This window comes from Ochotona princeps, chromosome 32, assembly GCF_030435755.1.
Source record: "Ochotona princeps isolate mOchPri1 chromosome 32, mOchPri1.hap1, whole genome shotgun sequence".
Classification (NCBI taxonomy): domain Eukaryota; kingdom Metazoa; phylum Chordata; class Mammalia; order Lagomorpha; family Ochotonidae; genus Ochotona; species Ochotona princeps.
In genome coordinates, this window is record NC_080863.1 from 4,050,247 (window position 1) to 4,069,217 (window position 18,971).

Here is an 18,971-nt window from a genome sequence, read left to right on the forward strand (position 1 = left end):
ACATAAATGCTTCATAAACATTTATAACCATCAGAAAATTTTTAAATAATTAGCAATGAAATGCTATGTTTTCATTCATGAAACTTCTGTATTGGCTTTAAGATTAAATTATTTTAAAATGTACTCTAGAAAAATGTGTTATTTACTATATTTGAAATGAGCTATTTGAGCTGTTTATTTGCAGTTTGAAATTATTCCAGAAGATTTACTGGTATGTTACTTGTGTTAGTTAATCTAGGTACATGAAATCCATTAAGTTAAATTGGTCATTTTTTGATAGATGATTCACATGTCTTACAACATAAAAATATAACACACATTTTTTTGAGTGAACAGACATGTAGGATCTAATTGTGTATTATCAAAAACCTATACATTATCTAAAATTTAAATATACATTGCTGACACTTTCAGGATAAAAGTAATTTCCATTAGCCAGGTTCTACTCAAAGAGATACTTTGTTTCCCAGATGTTAGTTCATTTTCTGCTTTTTGAACAAAGCTAGTTGTTAGTTATTTAAAACAACAGTTCTAGTTTTACGTTATTGTTACACACAGTTAATTCCCGCAGCCTGGTTCTTTACCATAAGCCGAAAATACCAGATGCAACGAGGTATCTCAAGAGATTTATTCCAGCGGGGCAGGAACGGGACGGAGGTGGTGGTAGAGCATTGAGGAAAAGGGAAAGGAAAAAGGGGAAGCCGGAAGGAGAAGAGAGAGACAGAGCTGCACCTGAGGGCCCGCATGTCATTCTGGTTGCCTGCAAGGCGTCGGGGGCAGGGATTGGGAAGGATTGAGGCCCGCCCCAGGGGATTGGTGCTTGCAGGTGAATGCCTGGGGATGATTGGTGAGTGGCCAGGATTGAGAGATTGGTGGTGAGATTCTCTGGTGAAATGCCGAGTCACATGTGATTGGTGGACAGCTAGACCGGCGCAAATTTTGTGAGCTGTGAGGAAGATGAAATGGCGCCAGGTCCAGGGTGGGATATTCAAATAACTCCCTACACTAGTGGTATGTTTTCCTAACCATTGCTTTTCCAGAATTGTCATTTGAACAGATTTGGCCGAAGGTGCACAAGTAAGATAACTTAAAAGCATGAATATAGTTCTGTTGATTTTTATTGATTTGACTCTCATGTCTGTTCTTGGAAGAACAGGAAGGGCCTGATGACATTCTTCCTGAGAGTTCAAAGGATGTGCACTCCATTTCCATTGAAAACAACAGAAAAAAAAATGTTACTATGAAATCAATGGACAAGTAAATATGTCTAGAAATATTGGTATCCTACAAAACACAACAATTAAAACAACTAGAGTGTAGAAAAGCAATCAATTCTAAAACCTGGGTATTAAGCAGCAGAATTGGTTTGAAAGACTGTAATATTCTCTAGTGCCTCAGGCAGACTGTTAGCTTAAAAATTAGTCCAGTCTAATCGATGAAAGCAATGAGGCCAAAACAAAACAAAACCTGCACAATTTATCAAGGAAGTGCTAAGATAGGAAGGCCAGAGGTGATCTGGCTTTGTTTTTGCCTTCTGCACTCTATTGAAAATATCTTGAGGGTCAGGTAGAAAGTATGTGAGCGAAAACAACAAGAAAAATGTAATAGTGACTGGAATAACTTGAGAAGACATGATCCCAGGAAAGGGAAATTTGCTTTTGTTTTTGTTTTTTTCACTTAAATACAATGTGCCCAAAGAACAGGAGTAACAAGACTGGTTCTTATCTGGAATCTGGATTTTCTATTAGAGCATCAGCCTCAATATACAATTCAAGTTTAGACTGAGATACCACAACTAGAAGAAAAACAAGGACAAAACTCTATTGCAAAGACATGGAAGCTCTATGGAACAGTTTGAAAACATAACAAATAATAATGTACAACAGAGGTATATAAATAGCAGAATATTGAACTTATAACTGTTAGTAAAGGACTATACCGCAATAATAATATGGGGGAAGAGTAGGAGAGGGAGAAAGGCAAGGAAAAGCGAGTAATCCCAATGCCTACAAAACTGTATTTTAGAAAAAAAATGAAAAATAATTTAAAAAAAAGTAGAGGGATAACAGAATTCTTGGAGTAATAATGAGAAAACTTAAGAGGGGGTTACACACCACTGTCAGAGTTCATGTGCTTATAAGAGAAGCTCATGATGACTAAAGTCAAAATTAGGGCCAATGAATACGTTTTGGAGGTCAATTTTAATTTTATAGAAAATTTCAAAAATTGTGGTTATAAAAATTGTAGCTAAATTGAATTGAGTGTCAATGCTGCCAAGTTAAGATTTAAGGATTATTTGGGAAGCCATTGCTGTGGCTTGCCAGGTAAAGCCATTGCCTGTAATACCAGTATCTCATATGGATACTCTTTCCAGTCCCAGCTGCCTCACTTCCAATCCATTTGCCTACCAACATGTCTAGGAACACAGTGGAGGTTGTCCTAATACTTACACCCTCACACCCACACAAGAAACCAGGATGAAGCTCTAGGCTTGTTGCAGTCTCTCGAGCCCCTCCATTGTCACTATTTGGGGAATGGACCAGGGGATAGCAGCTCTCTAGTCTCTCCTCCCTTCTCCAGCTCTCTAACTCTGCCTTTCAAATAAATAATCTTAAAAGAATTACTTGTGAAGTGTCTGCCCATTTCCCGTGCCCATTTCTTGAGTGGGTTGCTTGTTTTGACATTTTGGTTGTTTTGTAGCTCTTTGTATATTCTGGAGATTAGCCCTCTATCACCTATGTTGTGTGCGAAGATCTTCTCCCATTCTGTGGGTTGCCTTTTTACTTTATTGATTGTTTCTCTAGCTGTACAGAAGCTTCTTAGTTTGATGAGGTCCCAATTGTTTATTTTGGTCTCGATTTCTACTGCTTTTGGAGTCTTTTTTAGGAAGTGAGGGCCTACCCCTAAGTGTTCCAGTGTTATATGTTGTATATAAACTAAAATTGAAGTATAGGTGAGGTGGTCACAGAAGGTGGCTGGGAACCCGCATTTACTTTTAACATATTGGTTACTCATTACTATGTCAATTAATTCCATATGATGTAAATTTTTGCTGATGGTATGTTGGAACTTTCAATTGACTGGGATGATACTCTGCTGGCTCTGTCATCAGACCAGAGAGGGTATACCTAAGAAGCCGTTGAACTTGACGGGACAATAAGATGCTGGACTCTATGTTTGGTATACGCTTGCAATGGGGAAATCTCAACTGAACTTGAGCTGTGGTTATGCAACAAGGTGGAGGAATCCACCATGGTGGGAGGGTTTGGGGAGGGGTAGGGAGAACCCAAGTATCTATGTAACTGTGTCACATAATACAATGTAACTACTGAAGTTAAATAATAAATAATTTAAAAAAAAAAAAAGAATTACTTGGTTTACTCAGTAAATGTCATAGTACTTCTAATCCAAGCAGAATAGAGGTGTACATTATAATTAAACCCCTGGGTTAAATTGACAGAGTCTTCATAGAGCAACCAACATGTGCCAGAAACAATTTACCTGCATTTTTACAAGTGACTTCCAAAATACTTTAATTAAGCTTCCTTGTTCCAACCTCAGCAACGGTATTAAAAAATAGAACATTTAAGTTTGTGCATGTTTAAGCGATTGAAAGCTGTATATAATCAAGAGAAAAGTTGCTTGCATTGGCTATTTCCATTGAAAAGGCTTTAAGCTTCATCTTTATGGTAACAGAGCACTTTTTCAGGACAGTATTTTGTTTTGCAAGAAGTAGGCATGCTCAGGGACCCTGTGTCCTGTGCCCTTGAACTAGCCCCCATTTGTTTTAGTGCAGTTCTGCTACCCGGCTCTCGGAGGGCACATCAGCATTCCAGGGTTACAAAAAGAAAAGAACAGAAAGCTTAAAAGAAGGGCTAGGTTTCTTTGAATGGTCTGAAGTAAACACTAGCTCGAAGTTAGAAGGAGAAGTGAATCTGATTTTAAAAAGCAAAGGAACAAAGGCCTTGGAATTCAGGGTAAAGAACATAAAAAATAAAAATGATTGAAAAGTCACCCTCAGACAAAATAACATTAATATGCATTAGGCATGATGGATCCCTTGACATATAGATAAGAATTTTATTGTTCTATCAAAGGCAACCGTGCTTTCTCCTCTCTCACTCTCAATGACTGTATTTTAAACTCACATGTGGAAAATAGAACTGTATTCTAAAATAAAATTGTAAGACACTGATTTAAATCCCGATAAAATGATCAAAGTTATTGCATCACTAAGCCTTGAGTTCAACATGACAGGATTCAGCTTCACTCCTTTTTGTTTTACTGTGTTGAGAATTAAGTCCCGGTAAGAAAAGTATTGAAGTAAAATCATAGTTTGGGCAAGAACTTTACACATATAATTAAGGAAAGGTAGTTTCTTTATAATATGCTTGCCACATTAAAATTAAGCATGACATACGGGTTAATCTGTCACCCGTGACAGCCCCACTAGGATCCCATACAAACAGTGGGCTGAGGTCTTGGATGATCTACTTCTGATCCAGCTGCCTGATAACGGGCCACGGGAAGCAGCAGATGATCCAAGTGTCTGGGACACTGCTGCTGCTGTGGGAGAATTCGATGAAGCGCCTATCTCCTGGCTTCAGCCTGGCGCAGCCCCAACCATTGCATTCATTTGGGGAGCAGATCAACGTGTAGAAAATCTCTTTGCCTGCCTCTTTCCCTCTCGGCAACTCTTTCAAATAACATTTTTTAAAAAGTCTTTAAAATACAAAAAGTAATGTGATGATAATTTTAATACATAGTGTATTTAATTTCTACATACCTCATGTATTGTTTAAGTTTTGTTTTCCTTGTAATATGCACTGCTTAATTCTAACCAACATATTTAAGACAAAAATCATCGGTGTCCCCTCCAATTTAAGTGTTGCCTAGGAGGCTAGAGAATATAAAATCTTGGCATTCAACCTCAAAATTCATACAAAGGGCTCATGGAAACAATTTGAACAACGTGTAGCTAGTATTTCTTAGATAATTGCTTCCATTATTCTGGGTGATTTTGTGTGTGTTTGCTTAAATGATTTACTTAGCTATTTGCAAGACAGAGTAACATGGAGAGAAGAAGTGGTAAAAAGAGAAATCTTTTAACTGCTGGTCAATTCCCCAAATGGTGACAACAGTCAGGACCCAGCCAGGCTGAAGTTAGAAGCCGGGAACTCTATCTGGGTCTAAATGGGGTTGAGAGGAGCTGAAGTACTGGCATCATCGTCCACTACCTTCCCAGGAACATCAGCAGAGGAAACAGGGCTTGGACCAGCACTCTGTTGTCAGGCATGACCACAAGCAGCTGCAGCCTAACCCACCATGTCACAACGCAGACCCCTCACATTTTCTTTTATGTATCAAAAAATCTTACTATAGAACTCCCTAAATTTTATCAATAATATTTATATTTAGCTGACATTTAAATGATTGTACCATGCTAGCCTGTTTAATACCATAGCAATTGGTGCACAAAATCCAACAAAGGTAGGCAGAGACTCTTAAGGAAAGAACACAGTGAATTAAACATTAAATTACCTAATATATCTATACAATAAAATTTGAAATTTCTCTCTCTGAAGCATCTAAATAAGAGATTTTAAAGGGTTCTGGAACAACAATTCTGTTATTTCTGCATTGTTTTCATCTTTCCTGGTGGATTGAATGTTTTCTTGGTGTGCTGGTATTGAGAAAAGGACATTAATATAAAACTTCTTGTAACCTGGTTGGAGTAAAGCTATTTGGTCTATGCATGGCAAAGGAGATCTCTGTAGGACACAGCTATGGGGTTAAAAGGTCCGGTGATATTCATGAGGAATAGGTATGGGATGAGAATGATCAAAATCCTGCCTTCATCCTGGGGGAAAACTACTGCTTTGTAGCCACCATCACGTTTTGGCAAGCTAAGGTTCCCTTTGCACTGCAATCTCCAAAAGCACATGCTAGGAACTGGCAAAGTGGTATAACATGCGAATCCTCCTTCTGTCAGCACGAGCATCCCATACAGGCACAACTTCATAGCCTGGCTGCTCCACTTCTCATCCAGCTCCCTGCTTATGGCCTGAGAAACCAGTGGAGGGTGGCCCAAGTTCTTGGGCCCCAGAACCCAACTGGGAGACCTAGAGAATGGTTCCTGCTCCCGGCTTTGGACTGGCGCAGCTCAGGTTGCTGCAGACTTTGGGGGAATTAGCCAGTGACTGGAAGATCTTTCTCTTTCTCTCTCTCTCTGCTTCTCCCTCTTCTAACTCTGACATTTGATGTAAAATAAATAAATCTTTTTTTAAAAAAATCCCAATTCAATATGGTTTCCTCTACATGTCCTTATTTTTCTATACACATGAGGTTTGAGAGCTGAATGAATCACATGGCGCTTACACTAAACGATTATTTTTGAAGTGAAGAATTTTAATTCTTGAACAATGTGGCTCTCTCCTTCTCTGTTTGCCCCATCAGAATCAACTGAAAGGGGAGGATGCAGCCAGTCTCCAGGTAGCTTAGGCTAAGTGTGTTCTCACAGACCTTAGGAAGTCCATGATTCATCAGATGTTCTGTGAAATGGTGAGAAAATTAAAATGTCAGGGAAAGGAAAGCTGCCAAAGAGAGAGGAAATGAATTCAGCTTGTTCTGGATCATCTCAGGAAGGCTGGGCCACACAAGAGCCATCATCTGCTTGCCTTGCTCTGCCATCATCAAGCCAGAGGAGAGAAGTACACAGTGCAGGTGACTAACCACGCAGGAGTGACGTGTAGCATATGCATATCATGATATTTACTGACTGCTTATTCACACTTAGCCTTTATCCAGTGCTTCCCGTTTCAGAAACCAAACATTTTAGCAATGGGGATCGGTTTCTAAAGGATCTACTTTTGAGATTTCCACACATATAGAAATACATATGGCAAGAATTACTTCGTTTCCAAAGGATCTTATAGATGCTTGTGTGCGTGTACTAATACAGAGAAGCCTAGACATTTATATTTCTGCCTTCATAGAAATAGGGAACACAGATGATTGTGGAAGAGAAATCATTATCAGTCAGAAACAAATGAGGACCAAGTACAATCTCAAGTTGGTGAAATCTGTTCTTTACAGCATATCAGTAAAGAGATTATCATGTATTATTGCTAGATAAGAATAATTGGGAGGCAAATTTAAATATAGGGAGAGCATTAAATAAGTAGGGGCCATCTAAATGACAATACACATTAATATATGCAGGATATTTTAATAACACAGAGAGACAAAAAAGTACTGCTTTTAAAGGAATTATGTCAATTAATTTAATTCTAAGCAGTCCAATTATGTTATGCTATGTACATTTGGACAACCTCTTTTGAGGTCTTTTCACTCTGGAAACCAATGGCTACACTAACACTATATATGAGTATGGCTAACATCTGTATTCTTTCTAATCTTTGTACATAGTCTGAGAAGCTGTCTAAAAACAGCATAGTTTCATTGGGTATTCCTGTTAGCAGGAAATTGGAGCTAGGAGTTTTATACAAGACTTGAAACCTACCCTCTGATATATAGTGTGGGCATATCAACAGGTGTCTTAACTACTAAGCCAAAAGCACGCTGCTGCATTATCATTAAATAATGATAATCTAACTTCTCAGATCAACTCCCTGATGCAGAATTCTAAGTTCTTACTGTGATATCAATAGCAATTAACTTGATGCATTCCATGATAGCATAAAAGTAGGCCAAAAAAGTACAACTAACAAAATTGCTAGTTGTAGCAGAGCATTACAAATTCTGAAAAACTTGAATTAAGTCATATTGTGAGACATAAATGTTAGAACTTGAAAGATGAGCAAATAACAATTTTTTAATCCATGTGCAATTAGGTACTGAACCTTGGAACAGAAAACAAGCAAAAATTTGAATATGTATTCTTGCATCAGAGCACAAAACCCTGGTGATAGACAAACCTCAACTTCTCATTTATATTGAGGTTCTTAACCAATCTATTCAAGTGTTATTTATTTCAACATTCTAATAGGCAAACTCTTCTATAAAATTAGTAGTAAATGAAATAAAATAATGCTGACAGCAGAGAACACAAAGCCATAAGTAAAAAAAAAAGATAAACCTACATCCAGTAGATACTGTACATTTATGCTCTCTAACTTAAAAGTTGGGAAGTTGGAGATCTTTTCAGCTATCTTTCTTAGGAAGCTTGCATAAACTTCGTGATTTTCACATATGAACAGATCTGCTTCTTGACACAAAATTAACATTACTGGTTTGAACACAGGCTGGTCAAAGTACACAAAATCGATGCAATCATTTATTTAAAATCAAACAAAGCCACACATTTTATTTTAAGAAGTTAAGTGTGTTTCAAGTTTGATTAAAAAGGGAGACTTTTTTAAATAAAACATATTTTCTCTTAGCATTGCAGTTTTTCTCTTGAGGAATCAATCATTAGAAAAAAGACAGAGTTACAGAGAGGGACAGGGATAGAGACAGGTTCAAAAACAGAAACACATGTGGAGTTAGAGCTTCGTACAGACCACCGATGTGAGAGCAACTTTTTAACAGGCTGCATTTTAGGAAAAGAAAAGTAAAACACTAGGGGGATCACACAGCAGAGTGTCTTACCCTGAAAAACTCTTTAGTGGAGCCGGAGTCTAATGTTCCATAAGCAATTTCTGTTTGCTTAGAAAGATCCTCTGCACTTTCGATGGGAGACACCATCCTCTCTACAGTCAGGAAGGCAGCTAAGTTAGCCGTGTAGGAGGAGATTATGATCAGCGTAAAGAACCACCACACACCTCCAACAATGCGCCCAGAGAGGGATCTAATAACAAGTATGAAATGGATTTGTAAAGTGAAATGAATGACCTAATACAAGAAAACAAGTTAGCAGTACTATGCAAATATTGACTCGTTAGGGGAATATTTCATTCAATGCTTTTGTATTGTATACTTTTCAATCTATGCACTAGGTAATGAACCTGGGGATTATTAAACGTGATTAGAATTGATAACGCATCCAGAGGTCAAAATTTCAGACTCCTGGCATTCTTTCGCAGTAATAATTCCCAGTTATGATCTGAAATCCCATAATGAAGCCATTTCAAAAATGAACAAGTAATAATACAGTAAGCATCGTATTGTATGCACTCATGACATAAGAAAGATGAAAAACGGTTAAAGCAGCACTCCCAAAATACTCTCAAACAAAATAAAATACTAAAACGCCAGAAGCATATACTGCAAGTATAGCTTTAAATGCGAAGAAAATCCTCTGCTTAATTCGATCAGCAAAGCTTCAAAATGCCAATTCATTAGGTTTTTGCGTATGCAGAATCACAGATATTAAAGAAAATATAGAAAAGAAAAATGAAAAATTTAATGAGACCCAAAATATAATTCTCAATGAATATAAATCAGATGCCTGCAGAGAAGGAACTGTTGTGACTGTTTCGTTGTATTTCCTGCTTTAAGAAAACCTGAAGAAAATAAATTAGACATGTAAATCCTCACCTGGGCTTCAACTCCTACCAGCATTACTGAGTTGATAAATTATTATACACAATGCTTTGCAAATGCTTAATAGATTTTCTACAACTCTGCTTTAAAAATCTAAAGTAGGTAAATACAGAAATGTAGACTTATTTAAATATATGTGTTATAATGTGAATGACTTAGTGGAAATCTGCACATCATTAAATAATTTGAGTAATATTAACCTATAAAATAACTATTTTCTATTGTAGAGAACTCTATTAAATTTGCTCAAGTGAGCAAATATAGATCAAGAATGGCCTAAACTTAATTAACAACAAGAAAATTAATAGTTAACAATAAGAACAGGACCTTTTGATAAAAAAAAAGAATTTCAAAACCTTTTTCAGTGTTTATATAATAAACTACGTGAACATTGATAAAAGGGTGAGAAAGCTTCTAATTTTAACAGAAAAAATAAGAAATTACTAAATGTATAGAAAGAGAAAGAAATAGCAGTGATAACCAAGCACAATGTAATAACCTTGATCACATATCTCAAAGAAATATTAAGAATTAAATAAATAGGATATGATAGAAAAAAGCTACATGCAGCTCACTTCTATTCTGAAATAAATTTCACGTATGTTTTCCAAGCAATCACTCTCCCAGTATGCACTATTTATTCTATCACAATGAAGATAAAAGTGCATGGTGCACCTAGTACTTAAGAGACGACTTAGACCCTGACTGCTCAAATCCCTTAAAAGTTGATTACATGACAGTTGCCTTTGACTCTTCACATAGCATGTAAGTTTAAGATGTTTAGGAATCATACTTTACATTTATTTCAGTGGTCAAAATAAAGACAAGTTAAAATCATAAGCTGTTCTCTATTCCAGTACTTACAAAGAATTTAATGGAATTAAATGTGCCAATTGATTAAAATGTACAAGATATCTCAGAAAGTATACTGAAGAGATTAAATCATTCAAAAGTGGAAAGTCCTTAAAGAATTCATTATTTACTGTTGTATGTTTTCAAGTATCCTTTCATGGTTCTGAAAGCATTTCTGAGAATAGTAGGCAGAGAGACAAATCAATTTAATTGTGCGATGACAGACAAAAATGATTTCTATAATTAAAACCAAACTTTTTAACAAGGCGTAAATAAATGTCTGTATGCTGTTATTCCTTTTAATTCTTGCTAAGAATTATTTAAAATCTGTACATATTTTTGTGTTCACTTAAGAACTTTAGAGATGTTCAGGAGAGAAACAGAAGCCAATAGGAGAGTAAAAATAAATAAATAAACAAACAAACAAACAAACAAACAAATAAATAAATAAGCTTTCCCGGTTCCTATGGCCCTGTTTTTCAAAAGCCCTATTGTAGAATTGAAGAGAGTGTAAATTTAAGTTCAAGCAAATATCTAGTTCTAGATCATCTTACAAATGTGTTAACAGTAGGGTACAATTCTATTGTATTTTACTTGCAAAGTAATTATAAATAATCTTAAAATATTTAAAAGTCATTGATAACTTCATCACTGCACTTCATATCTTTTCAAGATCACAAATGGCTCTGCTCTTTTGGGTTACCTATCTTTCAATTATGAAAATACAATTAATTAGAAATTCTATTTAATTTGCCAGTGCTCTGTATCATGTTCAATTTTTAAATGCATGTGTAAAAGTAAAAGAATCTGTATCCCTTACTTAAATAAAACAAATTTTGTTTGAATACACTCAAACTTTAAAAAAGGTAGCAATCAATGTGTTTTCTGAAATCTGTTTATCTTACCAGGAAAAAAATATATATTACCTATGAAATTGTAGTGAGTCATGATTCATGGTTGAAATCAAAAGCAAAGAAAACAAACCTTATCTTTGAAGCAGGCTTGGCGAAAACAAGAAAGCATCTCTATGTCATGGTGGGATGTGGGATAACACAGATGGGAAGGCATCTCTATGTCATGGTGGGATGTGGGGTAACACAGACGGGAAGGCATCTCTATGTCATGGTGGGATGTGGTATGTGTGCTTTGTGCTCTCGCCCCTCATGGGAATCGGCTCCTCAGAGTGTCATGATGCATAGCAAACACAGCCGACAATGCAAGGGTTCTGTCTGCAAATGCAGGCCAATATAGACTGTCTCTTATGTAATGAATTCCTGTTCACTTCTCACCACTAATCTAAAAGACACTGCCTAGTTTATATCACCCCAGGATAATGGGCGACATCTCAGACTTAGGGTAACAATGTCTTAGCACAGTTAAACCATTCCTCAGTATCTTTTGAGTTAAAATTTTACCTGGGACCCCCAATTTTTATTCTCTTCCCCCTATTAATAGAGATGTATCATCATGTCTTTAAGTTAATCAGATAAATTAGATACAGCAGCTGAATCTTATATATTTTATCAAAGGTGAAATTTACATGTACATATACACTTGCCATGTCAAGTAAATTCCACGGGCGTGTTTAAATCAGTGCAATCCTACAGAAAAGGCACCGGGGATGTGATGGAACCATGATGTTTTAGATTTACGTAAATTTTTACATTCTCTATCACTGTAACTGCCAACTCCTAGAGATGAAGCCTTTGAAAATCTCTGTTTAATGTATTTGCTTCACCTCTCTTGGTGAAATATGTTAAACAGGCCAGAAAATAAGAATGCTTTGAGTTCATATAGCTCTTTATTAGATTAAAAACTTGACTCACTATTCCCAAAAGTGCTCAAGAACTAGCAACATAATAACATCATCTGTGAAAAAGCACCTCCTTTATTAGTTAGTAACATGTATGCCTAATAATCCAAGCAAGGTAACCAAGCTCAAATTGAGTCAAACATGTGCCCCTAAACTAATCAAAACTTTGGCTTCAAACGTTAATTAACCAGAATGAGCATGACTTACTCTTCTGAAATGCCAAATGTGCTTATCATTCTTATCCATATATGTAACACAAGAAAACAATCTGTGCTTTGTAACGTGATTCTAATTAGGCATTCCACTGTGGATGTTAACAGATAATGATGACAGAGTGCAGGAGGTTATTCAATGATGTAGATGCATTATCATCCACTATGGTATAGCTATTTGTAACGAATCTTTAGTTTCGTAGGTGTATTTCTAGATACATGAATCATACGTTATCACAAATTCTTTTTAATCCAGCAGCCTGTTCTTAAAAATAAATCCCATAGTGTCTGTTTCACATCGTTTTCATGAGCTAGTGATGGGGAGAAGAGATGAAATGTGTGTTAATGAAGTGTTGTATCAAAAGTTGTTGCTTTTGTAATTACTAAGGAATGTTGCCCATTTTCCCATATACAGGTCTGTGGATCAACACAGACATGGCTGTAAATGAGAATATGCAGCAAAAACACGGTACCCCTCCAAGAAGGCATGGAATGATAGGAACCTTATGCATTTTATTAGCCTCTCCATGGTGTGTATAATTTCACCAGGGAAATATATGCTCAACATTCAAGGAATATTGCTCAGATATTTCACAGGCTTATGCCGACAGTAAAAGCATGTCCCTTAGATTCCTCGCTATTTGGACAAGGAGCCGGCAGCTGGTTACCTCTTTGGAGTGAATTCATAAACACCATGAATATCCACTTGAGACCTAAAATGCACAAAGTTAAAGCAAGTGAGTAACCAACCTTGGCGAAATATCGCATCCTTGCTGCATAAAGGCACCCAAGGAAAACCAGAGACTATTAAAAATCCCAAATTCATTAGTTGATTCGCTACTTTGGGTTTCTCGTCCATCTTCAAACTCCTCAGTGTGCCACTCGTAGGGGCTAAATCTGCTGACCAGGAATAAAACTACACTGACCCCAATGTAGGCAAAAACAATGCACATCCAAATCTCATAGGCTAGAGGATCGAGAAAGGAAAACACTCCTGGTTTGGACTTCTGAGGCTTCTTGATCATGATAGAGATCCCGAGGCTCATAAAGGGCTTTGAAAAGTCAATCACCTCTTCTCTCACAAGAGTAATAGTTAATGGAGCAATTGCAATGTCAGCTTTCTGCAAGGGAAAGAAAGGAAAGTCATAGTATCTGGAGTCAAGTTCACAAAGGTATCGTTGGTGACATCATTGGGTCAAAGTAGAGACCACTATGTTCTTAGCAGAGCCCTTGTCAAAAATACATGAAATGTGATTTGCTTCCCAAATCTCACTCCTTCTTGTAAATAAATATCATACTCATTCGCCTTGACTATAATTCCCCATCTATCTTGCATCTATGCTGTTACTGCCTTTTGCAGAGTACACTTAGCACATAGGCATCAAGACAGATGAACTAAGCATTGCCTGCTAATCTACATGTTTACTTCTGGCTTCAGGTTCTAACATTTCACAAGGAATTAGGAATTTCTAGAGACATGTGAAAAACCAAAAGCCTGAGACAAACGCTTTGCTGGGAGGGAGTGGGCATTCTGGTCAATGAATTAAAATTGAACAACTTGATCTGTGGAAAGAGCTATACTTACCCCATAGACAAGTTCTCCAACCATCCCATTCCAAATTTTCGTGTCTGCATCCCTGGCCCCATACTTGCCATCTCCAACTATCGTCAACTTATACTTGAACCCACAGTGTTTGGCAATTTCTGCAGCCAAATCAACACAGTAACCCTCATAGCGTTCATTGCCTTCGAGCATTTCATGATTTTTCTTCATCATAACATACGGTGATTCCTGAATGGAAAGACAGAACTGAATCAGCTTTAGCCAATTAAAACAGCTGTGCCAGAAAGTAGTATTATTGAACCATATATTCTGATTTAATAATGACCTGGTAGCAAGACACAATGTAAAACCTAGATGATGGACAACATCAACTGAGAAAAATATGAATGACACTTTTGAAAAGGGGTCCCCAAATACCAGCCATTATATTTCACTAGGATGACTTGAAAGTATGTATACTGGGGTAAGTCAGAGACTCAAAATCACAAACTGTTAGCCTGTCCTCTTACCAAGCTTGTGGTTGCTGGGCTTTGTCTGGGAGTACTGATACTCAATATGTATTTTACTCATTTTTTCCATAGGTTTATTCTAGGTTCGATTTGCAACAACACCAAGAACCAACTTAGCCTGTGTCATTGCTGCCAGAAGTGGTTACATTTGGAAATGAGACTCCTGGCCAATGACAGGCAGTCTGAAAGCATCATGGTTGTGATAATGCATGGATTTTATCCTCATAAGCTTTAAATTTCACTTTGTAAAGTAAACCAACCTAGAATAAACCAACCTAATGCCACAGGTTAGACATAAGATAGTTTAACCCAGAAAACCTAAGCGGGAATCAGTAGGAGAAAAAGTGGCTCAGCACAATTCAATATCTTCCACTGTGAAGGGGCACCAGTGGTATTTGGGCCTCATCAAGGTAGTTTTTCTCAATAGCACAATGAAGTCAGAAAATTTCAGATGTATCACTAACTTAAATTTCTTAATACGTTCTTAGGTGCATACTAGTGTTTGCATCCAAAACCCTTATTAGCCTGTATATATTTGGGGATCAATATCATTAAGATAATGGTTCCCATAAATAAACTACCTCACTGCTAAATAAACAAAACAAAATTGCTTTGCCACAAAACCATGCCCTGTGGTGAACTTTGTTTTCCCCATTTAATTTCACCAACAGAAGTTGGTGATGATTCACATCTTTTTTGCATCTAACCAAAGCCTAGGTGTTCAAGATGTAACTCAATATACCCCCTGCCACTAAATACTGCATTTATTGTACAATGGCTGTGCACCAAATCATGCATTAGAATATCAGGTAAAAAGAGGGGCAATAAATTATCCCCATATGTAAGGAATCTAACTTGTACTATGAAGAAAAAGAAGTAGCCAATATTATTAAACCTGATAGCCAATTGAAAGACAGAATCTATTCAGAGACGGAAGACAAGCAAAAGTTCGAACACTTGAGGAACAATGAGAAATCCTCTTTAACCTGCCACCCCAGTCCCTTGGCAGTGTCTGAATCATCTGTCAGGCTAGCTTGGAGTGTGAAGAGGACAGAGACCCCTCAGAGTCTATTAGCAGGAGCATGCATACTCATTTTAATAAAGTACCGGACTAAGGTTACATTAGATGAATAAGATAATGTAGATATAGTCCTAGAACTTAGGTGTCAACTCTCCTGAGAAAATAATTTTTACAGTCAAAAATGAAGAACACAGTTGTTGGTAGCTAAATTACCAGGATTGTGGTGACTACAACAGTCTTATTCTCCAGTCCGGAGGTGTCATTTCCTGAAGGAAGCTCAGTCAACGTGACCACCATTTTGTCCACCTCACTCCAATAGCCAATCTGAAAGACACACACAGCAGGTAGATACAAGTGTGAATCACTGCACACAGGAAAATAAGGGGTTATTTTTAAAACTTACATTTGAATTCAAAACTATGTGAACTGGACTTCTAAACAGAAATCTGTCTCATCTATTCATCTCTATGTCCATGTATATTTTTGTGTAAACCCAAGTAGGCTTGGAACCATGGAACAGAGCTAAGAAAAATAGCAAGCCAAAAATAATTCTTTAGATTGTATCTTCATGTCCACCTTTTCACATTTTCCAAGAACAATCCATTTGAATGAGATCATAGAGAAATATAAATAAAATCCAAACAATGACATTTAGCCTTGGCAGTTAAAAGGTGCTGAATTGAACAGTTCCTTGGTTCATTTTACCAGTTTTCTTTATTTTTCTGAACATCAGCCTTTAGCAATATTTTTCCCTTTTCATTAAAGTCTTTTCCCACTCTAGTCTGAAAAGTTGTAGAGTAGTTCTACTTACAGTTATCACTAAGATGACATTTCAGTGATACAAGAAATGAATAGGCTTGCTTTAGAAAATTATTTTCAGATGCATCTGTTTCTGATGGTTTTTAAAGTCTATCCTTGAAAATCCTCTCCAAGTCACTCTTGAAGGGGGAGATGAGAGGTGGGCTGATTCCTCTCTCTCAGACACCTGTCACTAAGTCACTAAGGATTTACCTTCCGGGGCCCATTAGTTTTGAGTTCCATAATGTTAATTGTATAGTTTATTCTTTTTCCATTCTGGTCAAATTTTATATTTCCTGATAGGCCTTCCACCTGAACCTAAGGAAGAAACACACACACAAAAAAAATCACAGGATTGTGGTTTTCTCACAACTAAGATACAGATTGTACAGAACACTGTTTCTGGGGTCATGTCAAGAAAATGACACAGATCAGTTCTCTCTTCCCTCTTCAGCCCACCTTTGTGTTGTTAGGTAACAACGCCGACTGCATGTTAAGTATGAGAGATGAAATAAACATGACTAATAGTGCCTGGAAGACGAACCAAGAATCCTTATAGGACATCAACCCTCAGCTCCAGTTGAATGACTGACCTGTTTGAGGGCCCTCTCTATCTCCACACCTTGTCCCCAGGGGACCGCGGGGTTTGCCAAACAGTCGCCTGCATTGCCCCTTCGAGAGATTTCTATTCTTTGCTTCCGAAGGTTGCGGAACGCCTCTGTCATCACTTGCACGGCATCGTAGGTCAGAGCGGACGTATACTAGAAAGGATCACACACTTGATAAGAACAGCAGAAAGTTCAGAAACTCAGTGATGATGCATTTAACTCTGCAGTTGCTTGCCATCAAGCACCTGGAAACCTGCCAGGCTCTAAACACAATGTCTGAGTCTAGAAACCAAAGAACCAAAGAGAAGTGAAAAACTTTTATATTGTGTTAATATCAGCCATTTCAAGTGAGAGCTTTTATGGCTATTGCATCAATATCTCAATTAGAGCATCACTTCATGAAATGCAATGACAATCTTCAAATGATCAAATTAGAAACAATTTATTCAATGTCCAGAGGAATTTTCTCTAGTTGATCTGGAAAAAAAAAGTCTCAGGGTCTTGGTCTCTAATTCAGTCCTGGTGTTGCTAACGGACAAGTATGTGTGCGGTAGTCTAGGTAAGGTTTGTTTCAGATCCTGAGGTGACCCTGCTAATCATGGAAAAGAACCATCAAACCTCCTGTTCTGCATGCTTTCACATCCTATGCTGAAGCCAGTGTCCTGGAAAAGTAGGTTAAGCTGCTGTTTGCTGAGCTGATCTGAAACTGCAAGACAGAAATTTTGTCCAGGTCTGCCATGTGGGTGCTGGTCCAAAGCTGAGAGTAAGTGCTTCTTGCAGGTCTTGTGCATGGGTGCAGGGGCCCAAGGTTTTAGGCTACCCTCCATTGCTTTCTCAAACCATGAGCAAGGAGCTCGATTGAAAGTAAGGCAGCCAGGAGTAGAACTGGTCCCCGTATGTGTTGATGACATTGCAGGCAGAGGATTAGCCCGATAGGCCCCCACACTGGTCTCCAATATTACTGTATTTTAAATTACTTCTACTTAAGACAGGATTTTGTGGGCAAGCTTGAGTGTTGCAGTCAAGGCACTACTTGAGATACCCACATCCCATATTAGAGAGCCTGGGTTCCTGTCTCAGTTTCTCTCCCTATTCAGGCTTCCTTCTCATGGGTACCCTGGGAGGTAACAGGTTATGGCTCACGCACATGAGTCCCCACCCTTCACTTGCAACAGGATGGAGATCCTGGCTCCTGGCTCCTGGCTGCAGCCACTGCGGCCATTTCAGCAGCGAAGCTGAAGCTCTCAGTTCTTCTCTTTGTCTGTCTCTCTCCCTGCCTGTCAACTCCCTTTCCTTCAAAAAGATGAAACAGGACCAGGAAGAGAAGGAGGAGGAAGAGAGGAAGGAGGAGAAAAACGAGGAAGGGGAGCAAGAGGACAAGAGGAGAGTCTGCAGAGAAAAGAGTTTTTAGAGAGAATTAGGCTATGTCCAATCAGAGTAGATCTACTCCACAGACTTAGGTTCCTGTTTTCCAAGAAGGAAATTGCACTGGTCAGTTTGCTTTCTTATAAAGCAGTCAGCTCACTGCCACTGAACCTAAATGGAATAAGGTGAATGTACAGGGCTCACATTGGGACTCAGCGTGTTGTCACAGACTGCAGCGCTGGCATTTCGTAAGAGTTCTGGTTTGCGTGCCCACTGCTTCATTTCCCATACAGCTCCTTACCAATGCTCCTAGGCAGAGCAGCAGGATGGGCCCAAATATTTGAATCCCCACCACACAAAAAGGAAATTTGGTTGGCAGGCTCCTGGAGTTTGATTGTTTCAGCCTTGGCTGTTGCAGCCATTTGTGATGAGCCAATGGAATCTCTCCTTTCTCTCTCTACTGTTTGTCTTTCAAATAAAAATGAATAAAAATAAATGCTCAAAAAATTTAAAACATATTAAAAATTTTCATAGTTGCCAAAATCCCAAATCGTCATTGATGCACTTTGTACACATCACCAGAAGAAATTGATAGTGTCATCTACTGACGGTTTTGGAGGACTGTGAACGACAGGGCACCATACTAAAAAGCAGGATTCCATTTAATGGACTGAAACTGTCAAATCCACACAGCACATCATGAGGACGGTTCCGAGCATGGGCAT

The 18,971-nt window shown here is 37.9% G+C and overlaps 1 protein-coding gene across 3 annotated transcripts in view; it reads right to left on the minus strand.

Moving 5' to 3' along the window:
- The window catches only part of GRIA2 (glutamate ionotropic receptor AMPA type subunit 2), a 95,352-nt gene that overhangs the window by 5,123 nt on the left and 71,258 nt on the right, over nt 1–18,971 (minus strand). For all 3 annotated transcript variants that reach the window (XM_058657544.1, XM_058657542.1, XM_058657543.1), the window contains exons 7-12: nt 16,867–17,034; nt 16,487–16,591; nt 15,689–15,799; nt 13,967–14,173; nt 13,132–13,502; nt 8,611–8,809 (exon numbers count right to left, since the gene is read on the minus strand). In XM_058657544.1, the coding sequence (XP_058513527.1) occupies nt 8,611–8,809; nt 13,132–13,502; nt 13,967–14,173; nt 15,689–15,799; nt 16,487–16,591; nt 16,867–17,034 (1,161 nt within the window). The remainder of the gene's footprint in view (nt 1–8,610; nt 8,810–13,131; nt 13,503–13,966; nt 14,174–15,688; nt 15,800–16,486; nt 16,592–16,866; nt 17,035–18,971) is intronic.